The sequence below is a fragment of the Thermothielavioides terrestris genome, chromosome 3, assembly GCF_000226115.1.
Source record: "Thermothielavioides terrestris NRRL 8126 chromosome 3, complete sequence".
Lineage (NCBI taxonomy): Eukaryota > Fungi > Ascomycota > Sordariomycetes > Sordariales > Chaetomiaceae > Thermothielavioides > Thermothielavioides terrestris.
Genome location: NC_016459.1, coordinates 3833043 through 3854454, shown reverse-complemented (window position 1 = coordinate 3854454; position 21412 = coordinate 3833043). Strand labels below are relative to the sequence as shown.

The 21412-nt window shown below is 59.3% G+C and overlaps 11 protein-coding genes across 11 annotated transcripts; 4 read left to right on the top strand and 7 right to left on the bottom strand.

The window, feature by feature from the left end:
- Positions 1–113: 113 nt before the first annotated feature.
- On the bottom strand, positions 114–2093 carry THITE_2130079 (uncharacterized protein; the record flags this gene model as incomplete). The annotated part of the gene is made up of 1 exon (XM_003654625.1): positions 114–2093. One exon carries the CDS (start codon positions 2091–2093, stop codon positions 114–116), a length of 1980 nt encoding a protein of 659 aa, XP_003654673.1.
- Positions 2094–2674: 581 nt separating this feature from the next.
- On the bottom strand, positions 2675–3067 carry THITE_2117814 (uncharacterized protein). The gene has a single exon (XM_003654624.1). It carries the CDS (start codon positions 2993–2995, stop codon positions 2744–2746), a length of 252 nt encoding a protein of 83 aa, XP_003654672.1. The 5' UTR covers positions 2996–3067; the 3' UTR covers positions 2675–2743.
- A 1353-nt stretch (positions 3068–4420) lies between these two features.
- On the bottom strand, positions 4421–4798 carry THITE_52547 (uncharacterized protein; the record flags this gene model as incomplete). The annotated part of the gene is made up of 1 exon (XM_003654623.1): positions 4421–4798. One exon carries the CDS (start codon positions 4796–4798, stop codon positions 4421–4423), a length of 378 nt encoding a protein of 125 aa, XP_003654671.1.
- Positions 4799–6304: 1506 nt separating this feature from the next.
- THITE_2117812 (uncharacterized protein) lies at positions 6305–8249 on the top strand. Its single transcript, XM_003654622.1, has 4 exons — positions 6305–6522; positions 6589–6636; positions 6700–6821; positions 6889–8249. Exons 1-4 carry the CDS (start codon positions 6379–6381, stop codon positions 8183–8185), a joined length of 1611 nt encoding a protein of 536 aa, XP_003654670.1. The 5' UTR covers positions 6305–6378; the 3' UTR covers positions 8186–8249.
- A 670-nt stretch (positions 8250–8919) lies between these two features.
- THITE_2155273 (uncharacterized protein) lies at positions 8920–10873 on the top strand (the record flags this gene model as incomplete). The annotated part of the gene is made up of 2 exons (XM_003654621.1): positions 8920–9080; positions 9126–10873. 2 exons carry the CDS (start codon positions 8920–8922, stop codon positions 10753–10755), a joined length of 1791 nt encoding a protein of 596 aa, XP_003654669.1. The 3' UTR covers positions 10756–10873.
- A 131-nt stretch (positions 10874–11004) lies between these two features.
- On the bottom strand, positions 11005–11360 carry THITE_2089828 (uncharacterized protein; the record flags this gene model as incomplete). Its single annotated transcript, XM_003654620.1, has 2 exons — positions 11005–11071; positions 11194–11360. The coding sequence occupies 2 exons, from the start codon at positions 11358–11360 to the stop codon at positions 11005–11007; spliced, it is 234 nt and encodes a 77-aa protein (XP_003654668.1).
- Positions 11361–11810: 450 nt separating this feature from the next.
- THITE_2170734 (uncharacterized protein) lies at positions 11811–13554 on the bottom strand. Its single transcript, XM_003654619.1, has 3 exons — positions 13271–13554; positions 12898–13202; positions 11811–12836 (listed from the first exon to the last, which is right to left on the bottom strand). Exons 1-3 carry the CDS (start codon positions 13407–13409, stop codon positions 12141–12143), a joined length of 1140 nt encoding a protein of 379 aa, XP_003654667.1. The 5' UTR covers positions 13410–13554; the 3' UTR covers positions 11811–12140.
- A 243-nt stretch (positions 13555–13797) lies between these two features.
- THITE_2117803 (uncharacterized protein) lies at positions 13798–16972 on the bottom strand. The gene is made up of 5 exons (XM_003654618.1): positions 16484–16972; positions 15783–16420; positions 15151–15719; positions 14912–15088; positions 13798–14837 (listed from the first exon to the last, which is right to left on the bottom strand). The coding sequence occupies exons 1-5, from the start codon at positions 16717–16719 to the stop codon at positions 14187–14189; spliced, it is 2271 nt and encodes a 756-aa protein (XP_003654666.1). The 5' UTR covers positions 16720–16972; the 3' UTR covers positions 13798–14186.
- Positions 16973–17122: 150 nt separating this feature from the next.
- THITE_2117800 (uncharacterized protein) lies at positions 17123–17566 on the top strand. The gene is made up of 3 exons (XM_003654617.1): positions 17123–17215; positions 17262–17339; positions 17411–17566. The coding sequence occupies exons 1-3, from the start codon at positions 17213–17215 to the stop codon at positions 17486–17488; spliced, it is 159 nt and encodes a 52-aa protein (XP_003654665.1). The 5' UTR covers positions 17123–17212; the 3' UTR covers positions 17489–17566.
- A 77-nt stretch (positions 17567–17643) lies between these two features.
- Positions 17644–19064, bottom strand: THITE_160015 (uncharacterized protein; the record flags this gene model as incomplete). Its single annotated transcript, XM_003654616.1, has 2 exons — positions 17644–18786; positions 18852–19064. 2 exons carry the CDS (start codon positions 19062–19064, stop codon positions 17644–17646), a joined length of 1356 nt encoding a protein of 451 aa, XP_003654664.1.
- A 598-nt stretch (positions 19065–19662) lies between these two features.
- On the top strand, positions 19663–20863 carry THITE_2151024 (uncharacterized protein; the record flags this gene model as incomplete). Its single annotated transcript, XM_003654615.1, has 2 exons — positions 19663–20313; positions 20347–20863. 2 exons carry the CDS (start codon positions 19663–19665, stop codon positions 20812–20814), a joined length of 1119 nt encoding a protein of 372 aa, XP_003654663.1. The 3' UTR covers positions 20815–20863.
- Positions 20864–21412: the final 549 nt, after the last annotated feature.

Below are 21412 nucleotides of genomic sequence, written 5' to 3'. Positions count from 1 at the left end.
TAAATCACGGCGGTCGCGAACCACCCGACAAACACAGGCGTAGGACGAGCCATGCGATGCGGTCGAGGGACGCTACTGACCGCGTGCTGGGAGCAGAACAGCCTGTAACAATGTCAACACAGGGTCACCTGCTCAAACTCCCAGCCCTCCTCGAGCGCCTCCCCGTTCATCACGCCATGGACGTAGCACGAGCCCACAAGCTGGTGGCAGCCGGGATAATCGGTGCTCCTCCGGAGAAGAACTGGAACCTGGAGGCCTCGGATGATCCAGACCTCGTCGCCCCTCCGGAAGCACGCTGGCAAGCTCGCAGGACGGCCACGCCGTGTCCGCGCCAGTTGCAAACGATGCCACGCCGCCGAAAGCAGAAAGTAACCGAATTGTTTGCTGTACTCCTGGGCCTCGCCCTCACCCACCCTGAATTCGTCATGTAGCATTCGATAGACTTCCGGGATTGGGGAATCGCCGGATGTATCAGCTTGGTCCCTGTGGACCGCCAACCAAGATAGCAGGCGGAATGCTATCGTTCTCGTCTGATCCGTCATACAAGCCCCTGGAAGCTCGCTCCCAAAGATCAGGGCCGACGTCACAGCTCCATCAGAGAGCCCGACCGGTACTGGCGAGACGGCAGCGATGTCGTCGAATACTGCCCGCATATTCAACGCGAGCTCCTCAAGAAGAAGCCCCCATACACCCTTGCCCTGGATCTGCTGCAACGGTCGGTTAACCTGGACATGCAGCTCCGCGTGCGGCTCCTGATCCACTCGATCGACGAGCATGCCGCGAACGGTGACCAGGTGGTCGATGCCCGGGGTCATAGTCGCGTGGAATGTCGTGTCACCGGCAGCCTTATTCGTCCCCGGAAGCCATGTCGAGACCCGGATGAAACTCGCGGCCTCGGTGAAGTCAAGCACCCACGAGGGAATGTGAGCCGCTGAATGCTGAACAAGCCCCCCTCGACCTAAGGAATCGGCGCCGTATCCTTTCTTCCATAGAAACCTTCCAACCCGGGCGATCACGGTAGCGGTTGGTGAGGTGTAGTCCGGTTGGAGTTCGGGTTCGTCCTCGGCGACGTCACAGGCGATGGCCTTTAACGCGAAGTACCTGTCCCTTCGCCGCGTCGTCACGCGGTCGTGCAGCAGCGCGAGCAGAGGGAACAGGCCGTACTCGAGCTCCACGCCGGTTGCCGCCAGCCATGCTCGCCCCACAGGCGAACGCCGGAGGAGGCGCGCCTGGCGTCGGCACGCTATCATGCCAAAACTGAACATTCGCGCCACGCTCAACGCAGACGCGGACGTGATGGCCAATGTGCCATCGGCTATCGTACGGAGCGTCGCGCCCACAACGTCTCGCCACGGGACTTCTCGACGCCCACATATGAAGACAACCCTCCTAGCCAGCACAAACTCTTGAATCACCCACAGCCTGGAGAACCAAGGCCTGTCGAAGAACCTCGCCACCGCATCCCCGTGGTCCGGCAGCTCCGTCTCCTTCAACTGACAACGCTCCGGCAGACTTGGCAACTGCACATCCATGAGCATAGCGGCGGCCTCCGGTCCGACTACGCGGTTGCCGATCAAGATCCCATCCCACAGATTCTTCCTCCACCACGCATGCATCATGTTGATCGCGTCGTCCAAATCCTCGCTCTCTTCCCCCAGATCGATGATAACCCTTTGCGCGGCGCTATAAATATGCCGCATCAGCGCCACCTGCTCGGCCTTCTCAACCGGGTCGGCCTGGTTGATGCACACGGCGTCGGCCCACAGCCGGACCGCGTGCGGTGCGATGACCCTGCGCAGGCGCCGGAGCAGCGAGTCAAGCGAGGCGGTGATGGGCAGCGGCCTGCCGTCGATGGCCAGCCGGAACGGCTTGGCCTCGTCGCCCCAGACGTAGGAGACGCACTCGTAGTCGAGCTCCGGGTACTCGCCGTCTTCGTCGTCCGGCTTGGTGAGCTGGTATTCGAGGAGCGTGCCCTCGAGTGGTGCGTCGTCATCGTCATCATCGGGCGCGGTGGGAAGTAAGAGCAGCACGCGTATCGTGCGGGCGGTCAGGGGGGTATACTGGTATTCTTCCATGATTGATTCGTCGTTCATGATGGCTGATAGCGGAGGGGAATTCAGAGCCTCTTTTCAGGAAGAGAGCACGAGGGTACTTCAGGTGCGGTTCCAACCGCCCTCGCACGTTTTGATGCAGGCTGTGCTTGTCCGCCCTAGCAGGGCTGACATGCAGCTGAGCCCGCCAGTCTGCCCGAGGCGGATTTTGGAGCCAAGGAGCAACTGATTGGCTCAAAAAATTTTTTATATTGTTTGAAACCTAAGTACTCCGTAAGTTGTGGAATACCAGAGTATGGGTCATATCTCTGCTGAGGTATGCCCGCGGCGGAAGTCTTCCGTTGCGTACAACGTGAAGGAGGAACAAGGAGGGTGTTTGGCCCTCCGTTTATTCATTCTGGGCGCTTCGCAAGAAATTATCCCATTTTACATAGTCGCTTGGAACCATCCAGAGACTGAACTCATCCTCCAGGGTCTGGGTCTGTTAGACCATTATCCAACCACCCCCAGCGCCCACACCGGCCAAGCTCTCTCCGCTGCACCCGCCCTCGCCATCGTCCCACCAGCCTTCAATCTTATTCGGCTCAAGCACCAATCTAGCCACCCGTCAGCCGGTCTCCTCTCTTCAGGGGCAGCAAACACAACCCAACAGGGCCACGGAACCCCAGACGCGGAAAGACCCCAGCAATGAATCATAGGCTGACAAAGACGAGACTCACCTGCCACACATCGAGCGCGATGCCATCGGCCGTCGGCGCGCCGCTGGCGTACGCGACCGCGCGGTTCAGCCACGCGTACTTGTCGCTGGCCGTCTCGAACAGGACCTGCACGTCCGGTGCGTGGCCGCGCTCGAACACGAGCACCGTCGCATTGTCGTCCGTCTGCAGCGTGTACAGCGCGTCCGGGCTGAAGATGCCGCCCGCCGAGGTCAGGCCCCAGTCCATGCCCGTGACGATTTTGCCTGTGCCGACGGAGGAGAGAGGGCAGGATTAGTTAGGATTGTGCTGCTGGTTGGGAGGGGGAGGGGTGGTGGTGTAGTTACCGCTCAGCTTGGGGCCGGAAAAGGTTCCCCCTGAGATGGGCAGCAGGTTGCGCGTGCCTGTGGGGACGGAGCCGATACTGACGGTGTCGCCGAAGGTGACGTTGGCGCTGTAGAGGTAGGTTAGCTTGGGAGGGGTTGGGTCTGCGGCCACGGCGGCTGTCGCGAGGGTGAGAAGCGGGAATGGAAAGGCAAGCATGGTGTTGGTGGTGATCGGGTAGCAGTGGATTAGGGGTTTGTGGCAGAGGTGGTTGCTTCTGGGTGCGAGAACTTCCGTGCTCGGTGCTTGAGAGCGCCATTTATATCCAGCAATTTTTCTTCCCGCTGTTTACCTCGTCTTCTTTCGCATGTCCGGTCGGTTAATATATCTCGGAAGTCCTGGCGGGACCCGAGGTCTCAGCCCAAGCTCTGTCCGTGTTTTGCCTGAACGATCCTCATGACCTAAAATTGAGTGCAGTGCATAAGCCCGGCCCTCTTGAGCATCATTGGCCAAAAAATCAGAGTGCCATGAGTTCCTGCGTTTTAATATCCCGTTCCGTGGTTGAACCCATGTACCGGGACCGAGCCGCAGTCTCGGGGTGGGGGCTACCGGTGGAAAACAACCGGCAGGTTCCAGGTTCTGAGTCCGGACCTCTCGACGAGACGCACCCAAATCGCCACGTCTCCTGATTTCCAATAGTACGAGAAAACGACTGGTGGACCGAAATGAAACACCCCTGGCCAGAGCCCAATGTGCAGCTGATTGAGTTGCTTAAAAGAGAAACTTCAATTGCGGCGAGTATACTCAAAGTTTGTAAGCTTGGAAGTGGTCACAACGTGCAAAAGTTACCGAGGTTACCGGATTCTCACGCTTGTGAGGTAACATGGGATGAAGGCAGCACCAAGGTTCATTTCGCGCGGGGTCAATGTGAATGTGTGGACACGTTGTGACCGAGAGAAAAACAGGAAACAACCTGAAAATCAGCAAACTTGCAACACAGGATAGCACGGCAAGGCCAGTAGACTGTGGTATAGTCCACATGACCTTGTGAATTCAAGGGCGTGCCTCGCTCTACACCACAGTCAAGGGCATCAAGAATGAATGCACTGTTTAAGGAGAGGAAATCATCCCATTGAGTGACTGCCTTGGGCAGATACCCAACCAAGCAATCCCAAATCAACCTGAACCAGGCCAAGCATGCCTTAAGACGGCATCAAGACCGCGAACTCCATATCGGCGCCCTCAATTCGCATCTCAGCCGTGTAACCTCCGCGCGGGATCCCATCAAAGACACCGAAAAGCCCATGTCCCAATCCGACGTTCCTCTCAGTTATTTTGGCCCAGACCCGATCAGAGCCAGTTCCACGTGCCCTGGAGCACGCCAACGCTCAAATCGGCCAGAGCCGAGAAGGCGGCAGGGCTCAGGTCGAGGTCGCCCGAGTTGCAAGCGACGCAGCGGTCGACGACGGTGACGTCGACGGTCTTGCCGTTGTAGGCCGCCCGCAGCTTCTTGCCGCACAGCGGGTTCTCGTTCGGGTTGCCGTTGGGGGTGGATGGGTCGAAGTCAGCGTGGCTGAGCGCCACGACGTAGTCTGAGTCCGTGTTGGTGTAGCCGCACGCGCCAAGGCCCGGGTTGTAGTAGGTGAACCTGCCCGAGGTGCTGGCGGCCTCGCCGGTGCGAGCGGTAATGGCGGTGGGGATGTTGTTATCGTTCGGGATGGTGGTCATCGCAGTCGGCGCGGCCATGGCGATGCCCGCGAGGGCAGCCGTGGCGGCGAGAAGAGAGGTCATGGTCTTGGTGAACATTGTGGATGGTTTTGTTGTGAGAGAATGTGAGAGGTAGGCTGTGAGGATGCACTGGATTGTGTGCTGAGCGAAGCTTGAGTGTGGCTGTAGCAGGAGGATGGGGAATGGGTGGAGGAAGAGGAGGAAAAAGCTGGTCAAGGTAGGAGGTATCTATAGTCAAGTGAAAGCAAACCTCATCCGATCTCCAGCGCAGAACAGTCCTGTTATTCTTGCAATCCCGCAGAGTTCCTGGCAGGGCGCTGGGGCGTGACCGCGTTCTCATACGTGTAGCTCCGTCCTATGTTTGGCAATGCTCCCTCCACTTATTGTCCCGTAGACAACTTTCCTAGGTCTGGAATGCAGAGAGGTGGTGATATTCAGCCCTGGAAGTTGGGTAATTCAGCATGAAGTGTGGCACCCGCTACCTCGTGATGACAGCATGTCAACAGCATTCCAGCCTACCAGATCGATATATTGGAGGAGGTGAGGCTGTCAAACTTGAAGGCAAACAGTTTCACTCTTGCGCAAAAAACACCGAACGGGCAGGTCCCATATGCAGAGGACAAAGCCGAGAGCTTATTACTTGCTGAGTCGCAACTTACATGAGATTGATCACAATATCCCGTCAAACCTTCTTACCGATTGTTAAAGATCACACTCCAATTGAACAACATCTGAATCCCTACCATCGGCATCCACAAGGGGAAGCTGGAGAAGGACTGTAATCTACTTCAGAGCTCAGGAGGCCGAAGTTCATATACTAATGGGCACCTGAATGTGACGATTGTGGGAGGGACAGATTAAGTGCACTCCAACTGTTTTCTAATGATGATTTCCGCTTCCAAATCCACCCTGCTTACGAGGCGTCACTACTTAGACGACGGTCTCGAGACAAGGCATCTAGTCCAGAACTGAGTGTCCCGCTGATGCGCAGCTGACCAAAGTTCAAGGAATTGCATTACCAGCGGCTATCAGTTATTCATTAGGAAATCTCATTACGCCCGTAAAGAGCCCCTCTCATGACCACCTGTAAACAACAATCATTTGCAGACGTTAAACGAGCTCACTGCGTGCGAAAATTGTGGTGTGGAGGAGGGTTGGGGTTGGGGCCATTACCCCTTTTCCAGATGGGTCTTTCTGTCTTTGCCACCGGCATCACAAATCTTGACAGTCAAGCACCCGAGGTCCCGAAGCTTCTTAGACATCCAGCCAAGCACAATCTCCACAACGAATCGGTATTCACTAAGTTTGGTGGTTCATGGGTAGTCCTCAGGACCTGTCGTCGAAACTTGCTCCAATCCACGTGCTCCAGGATGTGTTGAGGGGAAGCTAGGGGAATGTCGTCATTAAGAGAAAAAGCAAACCATAGCGACGCTAGCCGCTTTCGTGCATAGCTCATTTGTTCAGCCTGACAAAGAGGCCTATCTTGTTCCCCTCCTCAGCCGCACTGTTTCCTCTTGCCCCAGACTGAGGAATGCTTCCTCTTCCAACAGAGCCTAGCACATGAACAAGCGGTGGCAGAAATGGGCATCAAAGATGGATGGCCAGCCAGCAGCTGGGTCGCGCTCACAAACTGGAACCTGGGACCAAGGTTCTGGAATACACTGAGGGAGAATTGGCATCTCGGGTTTACTGCATTTGGCGGGCCGCCGGTGCATTTCAAGATTGTAGTTTCGCACTTTCACTTGTGACATTGTCAAGGGAACACGGCTAATCACGGTCTTTTATCTTAGTTCCGCGACAAATTTGTCAACAAATCGCAATGGATTGACGAGCAAATGGTGGGTTTTGACCGAAACACGACAGAGTGGAAGAAGCTGACTGAGCGCGATATATGCTGGCAGTACCAAGAGCTCTTCAGCGTTTGTCAAGCCGTCACCGGCCCGGCCAGCACAAAGATGCTCTATTGCATCAATTTGATCCATGACGGTCTTTTGCCTGCCGTGCTGGCGTTTCTTCTCTGGAGGTGTGTCGCCTTTGTCGCTCTGCCCGCGCTAGCAGACAATACTAAACATATCTCACTGTCAACGCAGCCTTCCTGGTGCCCTGGGAATGTTCGGCCTCGCCATTGGCATCTCCAACGTTGGCGAGACGCTTCCCCGAGCCGTATATGCGCTGCTCTCAGGGCTGAATGCCGCCACCGTTGGGATTATCGCGCTTGCTGGCGTGCAGCTTGCGCAAAAGGCCATCACTGACAAGCTCACGCGGCTGCTGGTCTTCTTCGGTGCTGCTGCCGGCTTGTTGTACAATGCGCTGTGGTACTTGCCGGTGTTGATGTTGATTGGCGGAATCATTACCGTTGTCTACGATTTCCGCTGGTTACATGGGCCGGTCAAGTGGCTCGTTGGTTTGCCGAAAAGAGCCAGGGGAGGCAGGAGAAGGGAACGAGCGGCGGAGGTGGAGGAGGATGAAGAGCACGAGATGTCTCGACCGCAGCACCCCGTACAGCCAGGAGCAGCAGCAGCACCACAGCCACCGCTTACCCGCACGGCATCCGCCAACAGCTCCCGCACAGATGCCGCCCGCCAGCGGCTCCCCGTCACCAACCAAGACACCCAACACGAAAGCCAACGCGAGACTCCGGGCGCGGACCACAGCCAAGAAGAAACTCGCATCGTCCCCGCGGACCGCCGCCTCAAGATAGGCTGGAAGTCCGGCCTGCTTCTGATCGTCCTCTTCCTGCTGTCCTTCGCAGCGATCATGGCGGTGCGCAGCAGCGCGCTCGCGCACGAATCCAACTCGCTGCTCTACCGGCTCTTCTCCAACATGTACCTGGCCGGCACCATCATCTTCGGTGGCGGGCCGGTCGTGATCCCGCTGCTGCGCGAGTACGTCGTCGCCGAGGGCTGGGTCTCGGCCCGCGACTTCCTGATCGGCCTCGCCCTGATCCAGGGCTTCCCGGGGCCCAACTTCAACTTCGCCGTCTACCTCGGCGCGCTGGCCGCCTTCAACGCCGGCTATTCCCCCGCCGCCGGCGCCGTGCTGGCCTTCGTGGGCATCTTCCTGCCGGGGCTGGTGACGGTGCACGGGATCATGGGCGTGTGGCGGGCCGTCCGCGGGTGGCGGTGGGTCAGGAGCGCGCTGAGGGGGGTGAATGCTGCGGCCGTGGGCCTGATCTATACGGCTGTGTATCGTTTGTGGCAGATCGGCTGGATTGATGAAGGGTTCGAGCAGGGGACCAGCCTGGCGGATGACCCGTGGTGGGTCGTGGTTACGGCGACGAGTTACGTGGGCGGCTGTTGGTTTGGCATCAGCCCTCCTGTTGCTTGCATCTTCGGAGCTGTTTTGGGCTTGGTGAGGTACGGTGTTGTTCAGGGGCAGGGGCTGTAGGGGCAGGCAGCTCTGATGAGTGTGCGTGTATCCAAGGAATGGAACCGCTTGCCCTGTTGCCAGAGAGGCTGGTCGCTAGCTTGAAGACTGCGTCTTATGTCCTATTAAAGCTTGGGGATTCAGTATCTCAGTCTGTCAAATGGGAGGGCCCAATAACCGAACAGGTTTTCGGGCGGAACGCTGAGCTGCGAGGGTGGCGAGTGACGGGGCTCAGAGGACGCAACAGAACCCAAAGCCACAACAAGGAACCCAAGGCATCCAATCCAGGACCGCCGACTTCATTTGACCCCCCAGGACTTCGCGCCCGGGATTTGGTCTGACACAGCAAATCTGCTGGCCAGTGAGCACAAGGGACACCACGCGTCACCAAGCAAGGCAGACGCCAGGATTTCTTCCTACTGCCAATTTGGAGACCTGTGGCGAGACGCCAAAATGCCATTGAATATTTCCCAAAAAAGAGAGTGTCTTTTCGCCAGTTGCGCTGTTGCAGGCCGAATTACACGCTACCGAGTTCCCCGATCCTGCTCCCGTCGGGGTTAAGAAGCATTCTTGCAGGGGCAAGGGGGTGTTGCTGAGCTGAGCCAGACCCCGCACGCCACTCTTGTGCCGCGTGTCGCGCCTTCCGCAGGCTGGCGACACCACTCCTTCCTGCCTTTGCAAAAAGCGCCGCTGTCTGTGGGTTAACGGCGGCGTTGAGTTGGTCTCTGTGAGTCAATTTTCCTCGACCCTCACCAATGGACTGCGAGACAGAACCCTTTCTCAAGGGCGGAAAGCCAGCGCCTGACGACCGCCCGCCACTGGCAGCAGCTGCCAAGCGGACCTGGCGGCGGTCGACACGTGACACCCTTGTGGCTGCCCTCTTCCTGGCCATCTGCCTCGTGTCCTACCGCGTGGCGTCCGGGGCATCCTTCCACGTCCGGGCGCACCGCTGCAGCCACAGCCATGGCCACGGCGACTCGCCGCCGGCCGTCACCTACCCGGGCGAGCAGATCGCGTGGACGCCGTGCGGCACGCTGGCCAACCGCACGCTCGAGTGCAGCGCCATCACCGTGCCCATGGACCAATTCAACGCAAGCAACAACCAGCCCGGCAACAAGAACTTCACCATCCCGCTGCTGCGCCTGCGCAGCCCCAGCGCCACCACCGCCGCCGGCGCCCGCACCCCCAACCTGCTGCTCAACCCGGGCGGCCCGGGCGGCTCGGGCACCGAGTTCATCTACCGCCGCGGCGCCCAGCTGGCCGCCATCGTCGGCGACGGCTTCCACCTGCTGAGCTTCGACCCGCGCGGCGTGAACGGCTCGCGCCCCGCCGCCCGCTGCTACCCGACGCGCGACGACCGCCGCCGCCTCGCCGTCGTGCGCGACAAGAAGCCCGTCGAGGACAGCGGCGAGCTGTGGGCCTGGACCGCCAACTTCGTCCAGGCCTGCCGCGACACCATGGGCGAGTGGGGCGCCTACGTGAACACCCCGCAGACCGCCGCCGACATGAACAGCATCCTCGAGGCGGTCGGCCAGGCCGACGAGGGCTTGTATTACTGGGGCTTCAGCTATGGCACCCTGCTGGGGCAGACCTACGCGACCATGTTTCCTGAGCGCGCGACGAGGGTCATCATTGACGGTGTGGTGAACCAGTTTGATTGGTACGACTCGCTGCTGGATCGGGAGTCGCTGGCCGACGTGGACCGCGTGTTTGAGGGCTTTGCGGACGAGTGCATCAAGGCGGGAGAAGAGAACTGCGCCTTGGCCGGGTTTGCGAATTCGAAGGAAGAGCTGGCGAAGCTGGTGGTGGAGCGCGTCGAGCGGCTGAAGGATGACCCGATCGGGGTGTACGTCAACAACACGCTGTACGGCGTGCTCGACTACTGGGCCGTGTGGTACAATGGCGTGTTTCCGGCGCTGTACAAGCCGGCGATATGGAAGGATCTCGCAAGCAACCTCGCATTGCTGTTCCGCGGCAACGCAACCGCTGCCTTCCTCGCCTATGGCAGGGACGGGGTATGGGATGATTTCGGCGACGCGACCAAGTTCATTACTATCAACGACGGGGCGTCTGGCGCGGCCAGGTGGCCGGTGGATCGCGTAGGGCTGCTCGATCAGCTGCTGCCCTTCTTTAACCAGTCCCTGTTCGGCGGACTTGAGCTCAACTTCTACTTCTCTAAGCAGGCGTGGGTGATTCCACGCACACACAGCTACGGTCCCAAGCGCGGGATCAAGACGGCAAACCCGCTGCTGGTGCTGACGACAACGTACGACCCGGTGTGCCCGCTGATATCGGCGCGCTCGGCAAACGACGCGTTCGAAGGGTCCCGAATTGTCGAGGTCAAAGGGTACGGGCATTGTTCACTGGCGGTGCCATCTATGTGCATCGCTCGGCATGTACGGGACTTCTTGTACGACGGGAAGCTGCCCGACGACAATGTTCAGTGCGAAGCGGACGGCAAACCTTACTTTTCGAAGCCTGAAGATGAGAAGGCTCTTGTTGACGCCTTGTCGCTGGGAGAGGAGGAAAGGCGCATTCGGCTTGCACAGCAAGAACTCGCCAGGGACTCGTGGCTGAAGCCCTGGTGGTAGGGAACGCTGCCGCCTCGCTGTCGATCCCTCAGTGTTCTTTGAATCTTTGATGGCGCTATCTTAGTGCTGCGACCGTGGTCAATGTTAGTCAAATAACCTCAACATATGCCTTGATTCTACCTCTGACGGCATGAATGGCCTCAGCTTCCTCCCTCTAACAGCTTAACCGTGGTGAACGTCAGCGTGGTGCTCCTTGCCCGGTACGTCCGATGAATTACGGCTCAGTATCGGTTACAGGGGCTCGGCCGGTTACACGATGCCGAAGCTCAGCAACAACAGCGCCGCGAAGAGCAGTATCTCGGTTGTGGCAAAATGCCTGCCGGGACCGAGCATAGATCCCCCAGCCGAAGCCGCTGAACGCCACCGGATTCAACCTTGGCTCGCCCGGCTTCATCATGAACCGCAGGTGATTGAACTCGTCCACATCCAAGCCCCCACACCTCCCTCGACTGATGCTGCACCGTGGCCGACATCGTGACCCTGCCGCCCTTCTTGATCAAATGCTTCCCGTCATCCAACCACACAACCTCCCTCGCGTGTGGCGCGGCGAAGGGTGAGACGGGGTCGCCTGCAGCACTGAAGCTCGAATCCCAAGTGATCGACATTCTGGCCCGAAGTGCGGATCTATTGGGGCTAGGCATGAAAAGTAGCTAGGATGCTCGTAGTCTGCCACTGGCTCCCACTGCGAAATAGAAGCGACGAGAATGTCTGCTTCCGGGACGCTAAACCGTCAGCAACACGCGCATTACCAGGGACCTACCATTACATACTCCAGCCTTCTGCCGAACATCTTCTTCCCATGTTCGGAATGTGTTACGTTGATCTTTGTCAGCCGTGTTGCTTGCCACTCTGTGTCACACAGCAGGAACGCAAGAGCGTCGTCCTTGACCGTTGTCACACAGTCTCGGCCGAGCCAACCGTAGGTCAGGGAAGGTTGGGGGCGGACATTTGAAGAGTAAGCATCCCTTTGGGGCTATCTTTGGGGGCTGGAAATGCAACGATGTCCGCGATGTCACATCACGCAGCAGATGCGAGGACCGGCTTGAAGCCACCATGATCGAAAAGAGAGCTTCTGGCAGCTCAGCAGGCCGCTGCTTACTGCAGTCCCCAGCTTCCGCTGCACCTACTTCTCGCCTGGGTAAGCACATATACATCGTTTCAGTTCTCAAGATGAGCGTATGGTGGCAGCCCATGTACCATGTCGTCCACCTCGGTCACCCCTTGCTCGATGTTGCCTGTGTTCTCAAGCGCGTTTCTGCATCCTTTCCAATCACTCTTTGCCCACCGTCGTAGATATTCGTCTGCAACTGTCCAACAGGCGTTCCACACCGCAGCCACGTCGCACCCGGCAGCGCAATCCCATGCCATGCTCATAGAGCAAGCCCTCACTCCCTGCCGAAAGGCTTGGGCTCTGGGACGTAGTCCGTAGTTCCCCCCATGGCCAAGAGCCGCACAGTACCCGGCGTCTCGGGAACGGTCTGCCCCCACAAGAAATTGAGCGGGAAGCCGAGATCGAAGGGCACGGCCGCCTCGATCTCGCGGATATCCTCCTCCGACAGCTTCAGCTTCAGCGCCTCGATGTTCCCCTTCAGATGCTCCACCGTCCGGCCGCCCACGATGGGGAACACATACGGCGCCTTGCTCCGCACATACGCCAGCGCCACGCTGGTGATGGGCACGCCGCCCTTGCGCGCGGCGACCGCCTCGAGCGCCCTGCTGACCTTGACGTCGGACTCGGTAGGGGGCACGGCGCGGCCGTCGCGCTCCGCGGCCTGCCGCTGCGCCTCCGTCTTGAACGCGCCGCCGCCGAGCGCGCCCCAGGGCGCCAGCGCCATGCCCTCGGCGCGGCACATGGGGATGATCTCGCGCTCGAAGTCGCGCACCGCGGCGGACCAGCGCCCCTGGTACACGGAGAACTGGCGCAGCCCGTGGCTGCGCGCGTACTCGTTCGCCCGGCTGACCACCCAGGCCGGGGTGTCGGACACGCCGAGGTAGAGCACCTTCCCCGCCGCGACCAGGTGGTTGAGGGACTGCATCAGCTCCGGGATCGAGGTCGAGAAGTCCCACCAGTGTACGTAGAGCTGTGTTATGTTAGTTGGGCAGAGGGATGCTTGAAAGGGACGTGGGAGACGGGAGACGTACGATGTCGATATAGTCGGTCTGCAGCTTCTTCAGGCTGGCCTCGACCGAGGTGTGCAGGCACTTGGAGCCGTTGCCGTTGAAGTTGATGAGGATCTTCTGCTTCGGCGGGTAGGCGGCCTGGTAGTTGGTGGAGAACTTGGTGGCGATGATCATCTGGTCGCGGTTGTTGCGCTTCTTCATCCACGCGCCGATCCGCTGCTCGGACTCCTCGAACTGGTAGTTGCCGGCCGTGTCGATGAAGTTGCCTCCTTGCTCGTAGAAGTAGTCCAGGATCTCCTCGGTCGTCTTCTCATCACACTTTCCCACTACGGCCGGGTGGTCAGGCCACGATGGGACTTCTAGACACCGGCATTGCGGTAGGGAACGGACTCACTGTAATCCTTCCAGGCGTCACCAAAGTTCATGCCGCCCAGGCACAGCGGGCTTACACGAACCGATGCCGTTGGAGACAGTATCTGGTAGCGAGCCAATGGGCTCTGCGGAGGCGGTGGCGCGGGAAATGGGCTGGACATGTTGGAGACTGCTCGAAATCTTGCGGACGTAGTTGGGGACAGTGCACTGAAGAAGGAGAAGTTGACGGACACTGAACGCTTCCCCTTTCATCCTTGGACAACACCTACTGGCCGATTATATACACTTAAACTGGGACAGGTCTCCAAATGCCGAAGTCCGCTCTTGGCCTCACATCCGGTTGATGCGAAGGATTCGGTATAACTCTACCGGAGTGGTTCACGGAGTTCGGTCCGTGCGGCTCAACTTTTAACGCCGACGCCTGCGGTGTTAAGGAAGCGGCATCTTCGGCCGTTAGGCAGGCCAATCCAGGTCCATCCCGGCCCATCGCTTCGTCTTCGTCAGTGCGGTCTCACCTGCATATCCCGTTCCATGGTCAACGCTGCCAACCCGCAGAGTATGGCTGCGGCCAAGAGCACGAGGATTCGATTCCCAATGGACATGTTGGTTTCATCTGTCTGACTCTCACCGCAACTCGGATCCTTATTGGGCAAGTGGTTGCGAGGAGTTCAGGCCAAGCGGCATGAACAAAGGGCAGTAGGGACTTGGAGTACAGTCACCAGGAGCCCAGCTGTCTTCCACATGCCACTTGGTCCACATCAAACCCACAGAAACCGCGGCGGGACAAGACCGCAATATGCAGCATCTATCATTTTCGCCACATCTCTCATCGTTAACACCGCAACCACCGCCCTGCTGACCGCACCCGCCCAAAGGGGGGGCTGGCTGCATTCAGCCACTCCGGGACAACAACCCCGACCCCTCCAACAAACCCCAGCCTAAAACAGCCCCAAGAGGTCCTCACTCCCCTTACTCTGCTCGCCAGTCTTGCCAAACCCATTCCCGTTCCCATGCCCCAACTGCTGCCCGGGCGGCGGCGGCGCGCTGGTCCCGCTCAAGTCCATCCCCGCGAACCCGCTCATGAGATCGCTCATGCCGCCACCACCAACACCACCAACACCCCCGACGCCGCCGCCGCCGCCGCCGAACCCACTCCCAGCAGCGCCGGCCGGCGCATCAAACAAGCCCATGATATCCGCCATCCCGCCGCCGCTCGGCACGCCGGGCGACAGGGGCGCGCCCGCGCCGGTGGGATTCTGCTCCGCGCTCGCGGGCGCGGCGCCGTCGAAGTCGATATCGAGCAGGTTCTCGATGTTGCTCTGCGGCGGGGCGGCGGAGCCGTTGGCGGCGGCGGCCGCCGCGGCGACGGAGGCGGCGATGGGGTTCTCGGCGGCGTTTTGGCGCTGTTCCTGGATGGCGGCGCGCTGGATGGCCTCGGCGCCGAAGCGGCCCTTGCCGACGAACGACTCGGGCGGCTTGTGGTAGACCGAGGCGAGCGTGGAGAGCTCCGACAGGAGCTGCTCGAGCAGGACGGGGGGGAGGCTGGTGACGGTGGTGGTGATGGCGGGCTTTTGGGAGAGGATGATGTTCTGTTTGGGGAAACGGGAGTGTTAGTAGGTTTAGGGGGGCTGTGAGGTCGGCGGGCGGTGAGCGCTGAACGCACCTTGGCAATATCGAGATCGCCGGACAGCAGACGCCAGTAGATGTAGGCGCGGTCGCGGAGATCCGGGTTGTCGCTCTCTGCTGTGGCAAGCTGAAGGACTTTTTGCACCAGCCCCTGGTTGTTACTGGGTTTCTTGAGGAACAGTTTGACAACGGCCGTGAGAATTTGTAGTTGTGTCTACTTAATGTCAGCACGCCGACCCATTAGTTTGTGCCACGATAGATGGCGCAGCGTCTCACCTGGGTGAACTCTTCTGAGAAGACATCAACAAACCCGGATAATATTTGGTCGGCATTGTTGATCTTCTCGGCATACTCCCCCACAATCCAGATGAGAGCCCCTCGCGCAGTCGGCTCGTCCAACTCGTCGATGTGCTTGCAGAGGGTGGGGATGACACCCTCGTAGCCAGGATACTTGCGGAGGATGTCCTTGATGACGACGACAACCTCCTGGACGACGTAGTTGACCTTGGTCGCGATCAAGTCGAGCAGCGCATTGACGCACTTCTCGCTCGCCGCCTCGATCTTGATGGCCACCTGGCCGATCGCCTTGACCGCGCGCTTGACGAAGTCCATGTCGACTTCGAGCGCGTACTCCTTCAGCTCTGAGAGCAGTTGCTCGAAATTTCTGTCGTTTGCTATCCTGACCATGATCTCGAGTTTTTGGAGCTTGACGTAGGGAGGGTCGTTGTATTTGCAGAAGAACACCCTAAGCTCCTTGCTAAGGATGTCCGGCTTTGCCTGCAGGAGGAGGTCGATGTTTCTGAGAGCGACATATTGCACTTCCGGGGCAGATGAAACGAGCGTGACTGCAAGCCAATGTCAGCACCTTTTATTCGTTCCGGTTTCCGTGGCGGTCTGAGCCTGCGTACCCAAGGGAGGCGCCATCTTTTTTAGGTATTGCCTGACCAGATCGGGATTGATCAGCTTCATGTGGATGAAAACGACCTTGACGGCGGCGAGGACGACGCTGGGGTTGACGTGTTGGAACTGTGGGGCGACTCTTTCGCAGATGTGCTCCGACTCCCTGACGTCCGTGGGTGGGTAATTCGCCAGCGTGCTCAAAATGGTGACTCTCCCCCACTCGGTGCATTCGTTCAGGGCCATAAGCAGCTTCTTGAGCGTGTTGGGCGTCATGACCAGCGCCTTGGTCTCGGGCGCCGTCTCGCTGATCTCGGCGAGGGCCTGGACCGAGTTGGCCACGACCATGGGGTTCGGATCGCCGATGAGCTCTTGCAGGGTCTCGATGAAGCCGTTCTCAATGCACATGGTCGGGTTGAGGTCGAACAGCTTGGCCACGCAGATGGCGGCCGTCTTCCGAACGTAGGGCGACTCGTCCCGCAGCGTCTTGCGCAGCGGCTCCTCCATGTAGTCCACCATCTTGTCGACCCGGACGCAACCCATCGTTCGGATCGCTAGCGCGCGAATCAGCGGGTTCGGGTCTTCGGAGTCCTGTACGAAGGTGTTGACGGCGAGAATGCAGAGGTCTGGGTGCGACTTTGCGTAGTTCCTACAACTCGTCAGCCACCCGGAGGTCGGCGCTACCAATCGGTCAACCACAGCAGAGCCTCACATTAGGTACAGGTAGACCAGCTTCTTCTGGTCCAGATCTGCCGTCGCGATGTTCTTGAGAACATCCGGGAACAGCGCCGACACGTCCTTGCCCAGCGTCATGGCCATGATGGTCTTCTGGATGGCCTCCTTGCGCTCGTGGGCATACTGCGACACCAGACCAGCCCGCAACTCGAAGGTCTCGCCCTTGCGCGGCGGCGCAAAGGCGCTACGAATGCGGTTGACCGCCTGCGCCATCGTGCGAGGAGGTCTTCTCAGAGAAGAATATCGGTTGGGTGGCGGCGGGCGAGCGGCGGGGGAACGGTCAAATCGGCGGTGCTCGAGACCGAAATGCAAACGCTATTGCGGGTAGCACCTTTGCATTTGTTGGTGCAGCTATGTCAATCGTCGGACGCCGTCCGTGGCGTTGCGCGAGGTCGGGCGAGTTGTTGAAGCGCCGTAGCACAAGGTAGACGGCATGCTTGGAGCCTCCATCTGCAGCCTGGCCCCCGACCCCTGGAAATCGCTGTGGCTTACGCCTGAATCGGTTCTGGCACGGAATATTCCCGGCTCTCACTAGCCACAAATGGCGGGGTCCAACGGTGTGGCGGCAGAGAGTGGGTTCAGCTCCAGCTGCTGCAGCCTGCAACCATTCAAACCGACTTAAACTGCCCGCGACTCAGCCCTCTTGCCTCCTATCAACCGCACCCGGTTTGGCAATCAGAGAAACATCAAAGAGAATTGCAATTGCATGGTATGTCCGCTGTTATATGTAATTTGATGCAGCTAACGAGTTGCAGGCAAACTTCCCGAACCTGCGCCGCCTCTTCATTGAGGCAAGGACCGACCATGAAGAGCGAGATATCTCAAGGAGAGCTGTGAGTCGTGTGACCTGCTGCGCAAACCTGCTTCTGGCCGACGCTTTGGCTGATACTGCGGGCCATGTCAGTTCTACAATGCGGTGCTGTTCCTCGGCTCCGTCACCGTCTTTAGCTTGATCGCGCATAAAATGAATGCCAACAAGTGATCTGCATCTGCTTCCGCCTGAACTGTGACGCCGCCCTTCAAACTGCAGCAATTTTGAGGAAGTGGGTATCTGTACGTTCCACACGCCTCAACTCCAACTGCCGTGAGAACACCCGTCCATGGCCCAACAAGTGAGGGCACGCGCTCTGACCCTCCTCACTCCGACTCGCTCTCGTCCCCGAGGAAAGCCAAATCCGCCCTGCGCCTCACAGAACCCTTCCCGCGCACAGCAGGTTTCCCGCCCTCCTCGTCACTGTCAGGCTCACTCCCGCGACCACCAGCATTCCCCGCCTTCCCCCGACTCTCTGCTTTCCCAGACTCGTCCGCCTCCTCGCTCTCACTCCCAGACTCTCTGAAGCCCTTCCCCTTCGCCGCCGCCACCGCAGCAGCACGTCTCCTCGCCCCCCTGCCACCGCCGCCGACACCCCACCTCTCCTCTCTCCGCATGACATCCTCCAGATCGGCCTGCAGCTCGCGCTGCTCCTTGATCTCCCTGGCCCTCGCCTCCGAGAAGCGGCCCTTCATGCCGACGTCAACGAGCATCTCTTTGAGGAGCTTGATCTTGGCCTTGGCGGTGTCGGCGCCGCGCTTCTTGAACTCGAAGGCCCACACCTTGCGCACGCCGCACTTGCCGAGCTGGGTCTGCAGCGTCTTGATCTGCGCTTCGTCGGGCGAGAGGCCAGCGGTGCCGGCGGAGGGAGCGGAGGAGGAGGATTTGGTCGTGCGGGAGCGCTTGGATTGGGCGGTGTCTTTGCCTTTACGCTTGCGTTTTGTCGGTGCTGGCTCGTCGATTACGGAGGAGAGCTCGCTTGAGGAATCGGCGGCCGCCGCGTCGCTGGATTTGGTTGCCGGCTCCGTTGGCGGGGGTTTGGGTTTCGTTGTCGTCTTCGCCTTGGGTTTCTTAGTGCGTGGAGAGGACGCGTCGGTCTCTGCAGAGGATATGTCATCTCGATCGCTTTCGCTCTCACCATCCTCTACCGAACCAGGAGAAGCTTCTTCCGTTTTCGCCGGAGCTTTGCTCTCCGAGATATCGTCAGGCGGCTCGGACAAGTCACTCGAGTCCTCGCTTGGCTGCTTTGACTTCCTTTTGCCGGCAGGCTTCATCTTCCGTTTCTCGATTTGGCGCGCTGGCGCACCCTCCACATCACTGGCCTCATCATTCCCGGACACGCCTTCTGATGAAGCGCGGGCCTTCTTCGTTGGGCGCGGTTTGTTCCTAGCGCTCGGTCCAGATCCCTTCCCCTTTGGACTGGGTGGGGTGTTCTTAGCACGCTCGGCTTCGGACTCTTCGGCCTCTTGCTAGGAGAGAGGATGTAAGCAGCCATTGCTCGCGGGACCGGCTCGACGGACGCCGTGTAGCTTACCAGAGCGTCAAAGATAACTTGCTTGCTCTTGGCCTTCCAGTCGCCTTCCTTCAGAAACCCGTCACCAAGGCCGAGCTTGGCCTCGACCACTTGACGCGCATAGTTCACTGTCAGTTTGCTTCTCTCGTCGCTGGCGTAGATATTTCGCACTGCGGTGCGGAGCTCCTTCACGATTTTGCTGTTGGATACCTCGGGCGGGGAACGCGGGGCCATCTTGGCCGAGGATGGAGAGCGTCGGCGGGAGTTTGAGTTAATGCTGAATAGCAGGGAAACCGCCGATCAAGGCGTTATCGACCACAGATTCGATGCGTACATGAATGTACGACAATTGGCGCTGGAAATTGGGTACGGGCTTTGTTCAGTCACAAAGACACGACCGAGGCTTGACGCGTTGTTGTGGGGAGCTTCCAGAACGTTGACAAGGGGTCCACTCAATCTTGCTCAATCTTGGCGTCCGATCTTATCCGGCTCCGCACGGTGCGAGTTCCCGAGAGGACAACACGATGGTTGGAGCAATCAACAAGTCAACATCTTTGAGCCGAAATGGATGCAGGACAAACTGATACTCAGCTTTCTTGTAACCATTGTTCTCTCATTTTTTTTCCCCTTGTCTTGCCAACCCGCCAAGGGATGTTGCTGGGACAGATCGACCAGCGATTCGGTGGATAGCGGGTTAGGGTTGGATTAGGGGTTCGATCGCGGCCTTCGGTGTCTCGCACAGCCGAGAACTGTTCCAGCGATCCGGCCACCAGCAAAGAACTGCCGCCAGCATTTCCCTTGTCCTGCCACAGACAATACTCGGTGGTGCCAGATGACGAGTATCCAACCCATCCGCTTTGCGCCCTTGGCGCTCCCTCACCTCCTCCCCCTCCTGCTCATCCCCCTCCTCCCCTCAGGCATCCTCGCCAACCCCCACCACAACCCAAACTTCCCCCTCGTAGTCAACACCTGGGGCGGCCCGTTCACCGCGGCCACAGACGCCGCCTACCTCTCCCTCACCAACACCACCACCTCCTCCCCGCGCCACTCCGCCGCCCTCGACGCAGTCGAGATCGGCTGTGCAACCTGCGAGCGCGCGCAGTGCGACGGCACGGTCGGCTTCGGCGGGTCGCCGGACGAGGCGTGCGAGACGACGCTGGACGCGCTGATCATGGACGGGACGAGCATGAAGAGCGGCGCGGTGGCGGGGCTGCGGCGCGTGCGCGACGCGATCGGCGTCGCGCGCGCCGTGCTCGAGCACACGCGCCACTCGCTGCTGGTCGGCGACCTGGCGACGCGCTTCGCCCTCGAGAACGGCTTCGGCCCCGAGGAGGACCTCGCCACGGACGAGAGCCGGGCGCGGTGCGAGGCCTGGAAGCGCGGCGGGTGCCGCGGGAATTACAGGCTGAATGTCGAGCCGGATCCGCACGTGTCGTGCGGGCCGTATCGGCCGGTGCCGGTTCAAGGCGGTGTGGCGGGGTGGGTGGGTGAGGGTGGTGCTGGCGGTGAGGCACAGGTCTCGCATGATACTATCTCGATGGTGGTCATTGATGCTGCCGGGGCCATGGCGGCGGGCACGTCGACGAACGGGGCGGCGTTCAAGGTCCCCGGCCGGGTCGGCGACGGGCCGATTGTTGGGAGCGGGTCATATGTGGATGGCGATGTGGGCGGGTGCGGTGCGACGGGGGACGGAGATGTCATGATGCGGTTCCTGCCGTGTTACCAGGCAGTGGAGAACCTGAGACGAGGCATGACCCCAACCGAGGCGGCGGAGGATGCGGTGCGGCGGATGCTGAGGAAGTACCCCGACGTCTCGAGTGGGATAGTGGTCGTGAACAACAAGGGCGAGCACGGAGCGGCTGCCTCGGGTTGGACCTTCTCTTACTCGTTCCGTGGCGGCACAATGGGCGCCACCAAAGTCATTACAATTCCGCCACTGAAAGCGGGATTATTTGTAACCCACATGAACTGGGGCGAACTTTGAGCACCAATTCTCCCAACCGGTACATGAAGCTCCGGAGTTTCATTCCTCGATTTGGGTTGCCAGGGCTCTGGTGAATTTCGATGTGTGACACAAGATGTGGTTCATTGCGTTGAGAGAAGAGGCAGACTCGAATGGCTGCCTTCGATCACATGTCAGTTCTCTCAAACGGTGATAGCCCTCCGAGTACCTGGTTACCGGTAACAGAGTCCATAAGTTTCGACGGTGAAGGTAGCAACTGTCGCAGATAAAGGCTAGATAGAGAAGACGATCATGCCCGAGGAAATATCGGCCTTTGGCCATGTAAATAACCATCAACAGGGCAGAGAGCCTTAGTTATTTTATTTTATTCTTTTTTTATTATCTATTTATTTATTTTCTCCTTTGGTGGTCCTGACGATCTTGCTGAGACAACAACCAGAAGCGGGATGTCGACGAGGCCAGTCGCTGTGTCAGTCTTGGTCGCCTCTTCACTTGACTCAAGAGTCTTGAGTCAGGACCTCCTGGGATGTGCACAGACCACCGGCTAGGCAGCAGTTCCTTGCCAATCCCGAAGCATGCCCTTCACTCAAATCTGCAGGCCACTCAACCCGCCTCTCAC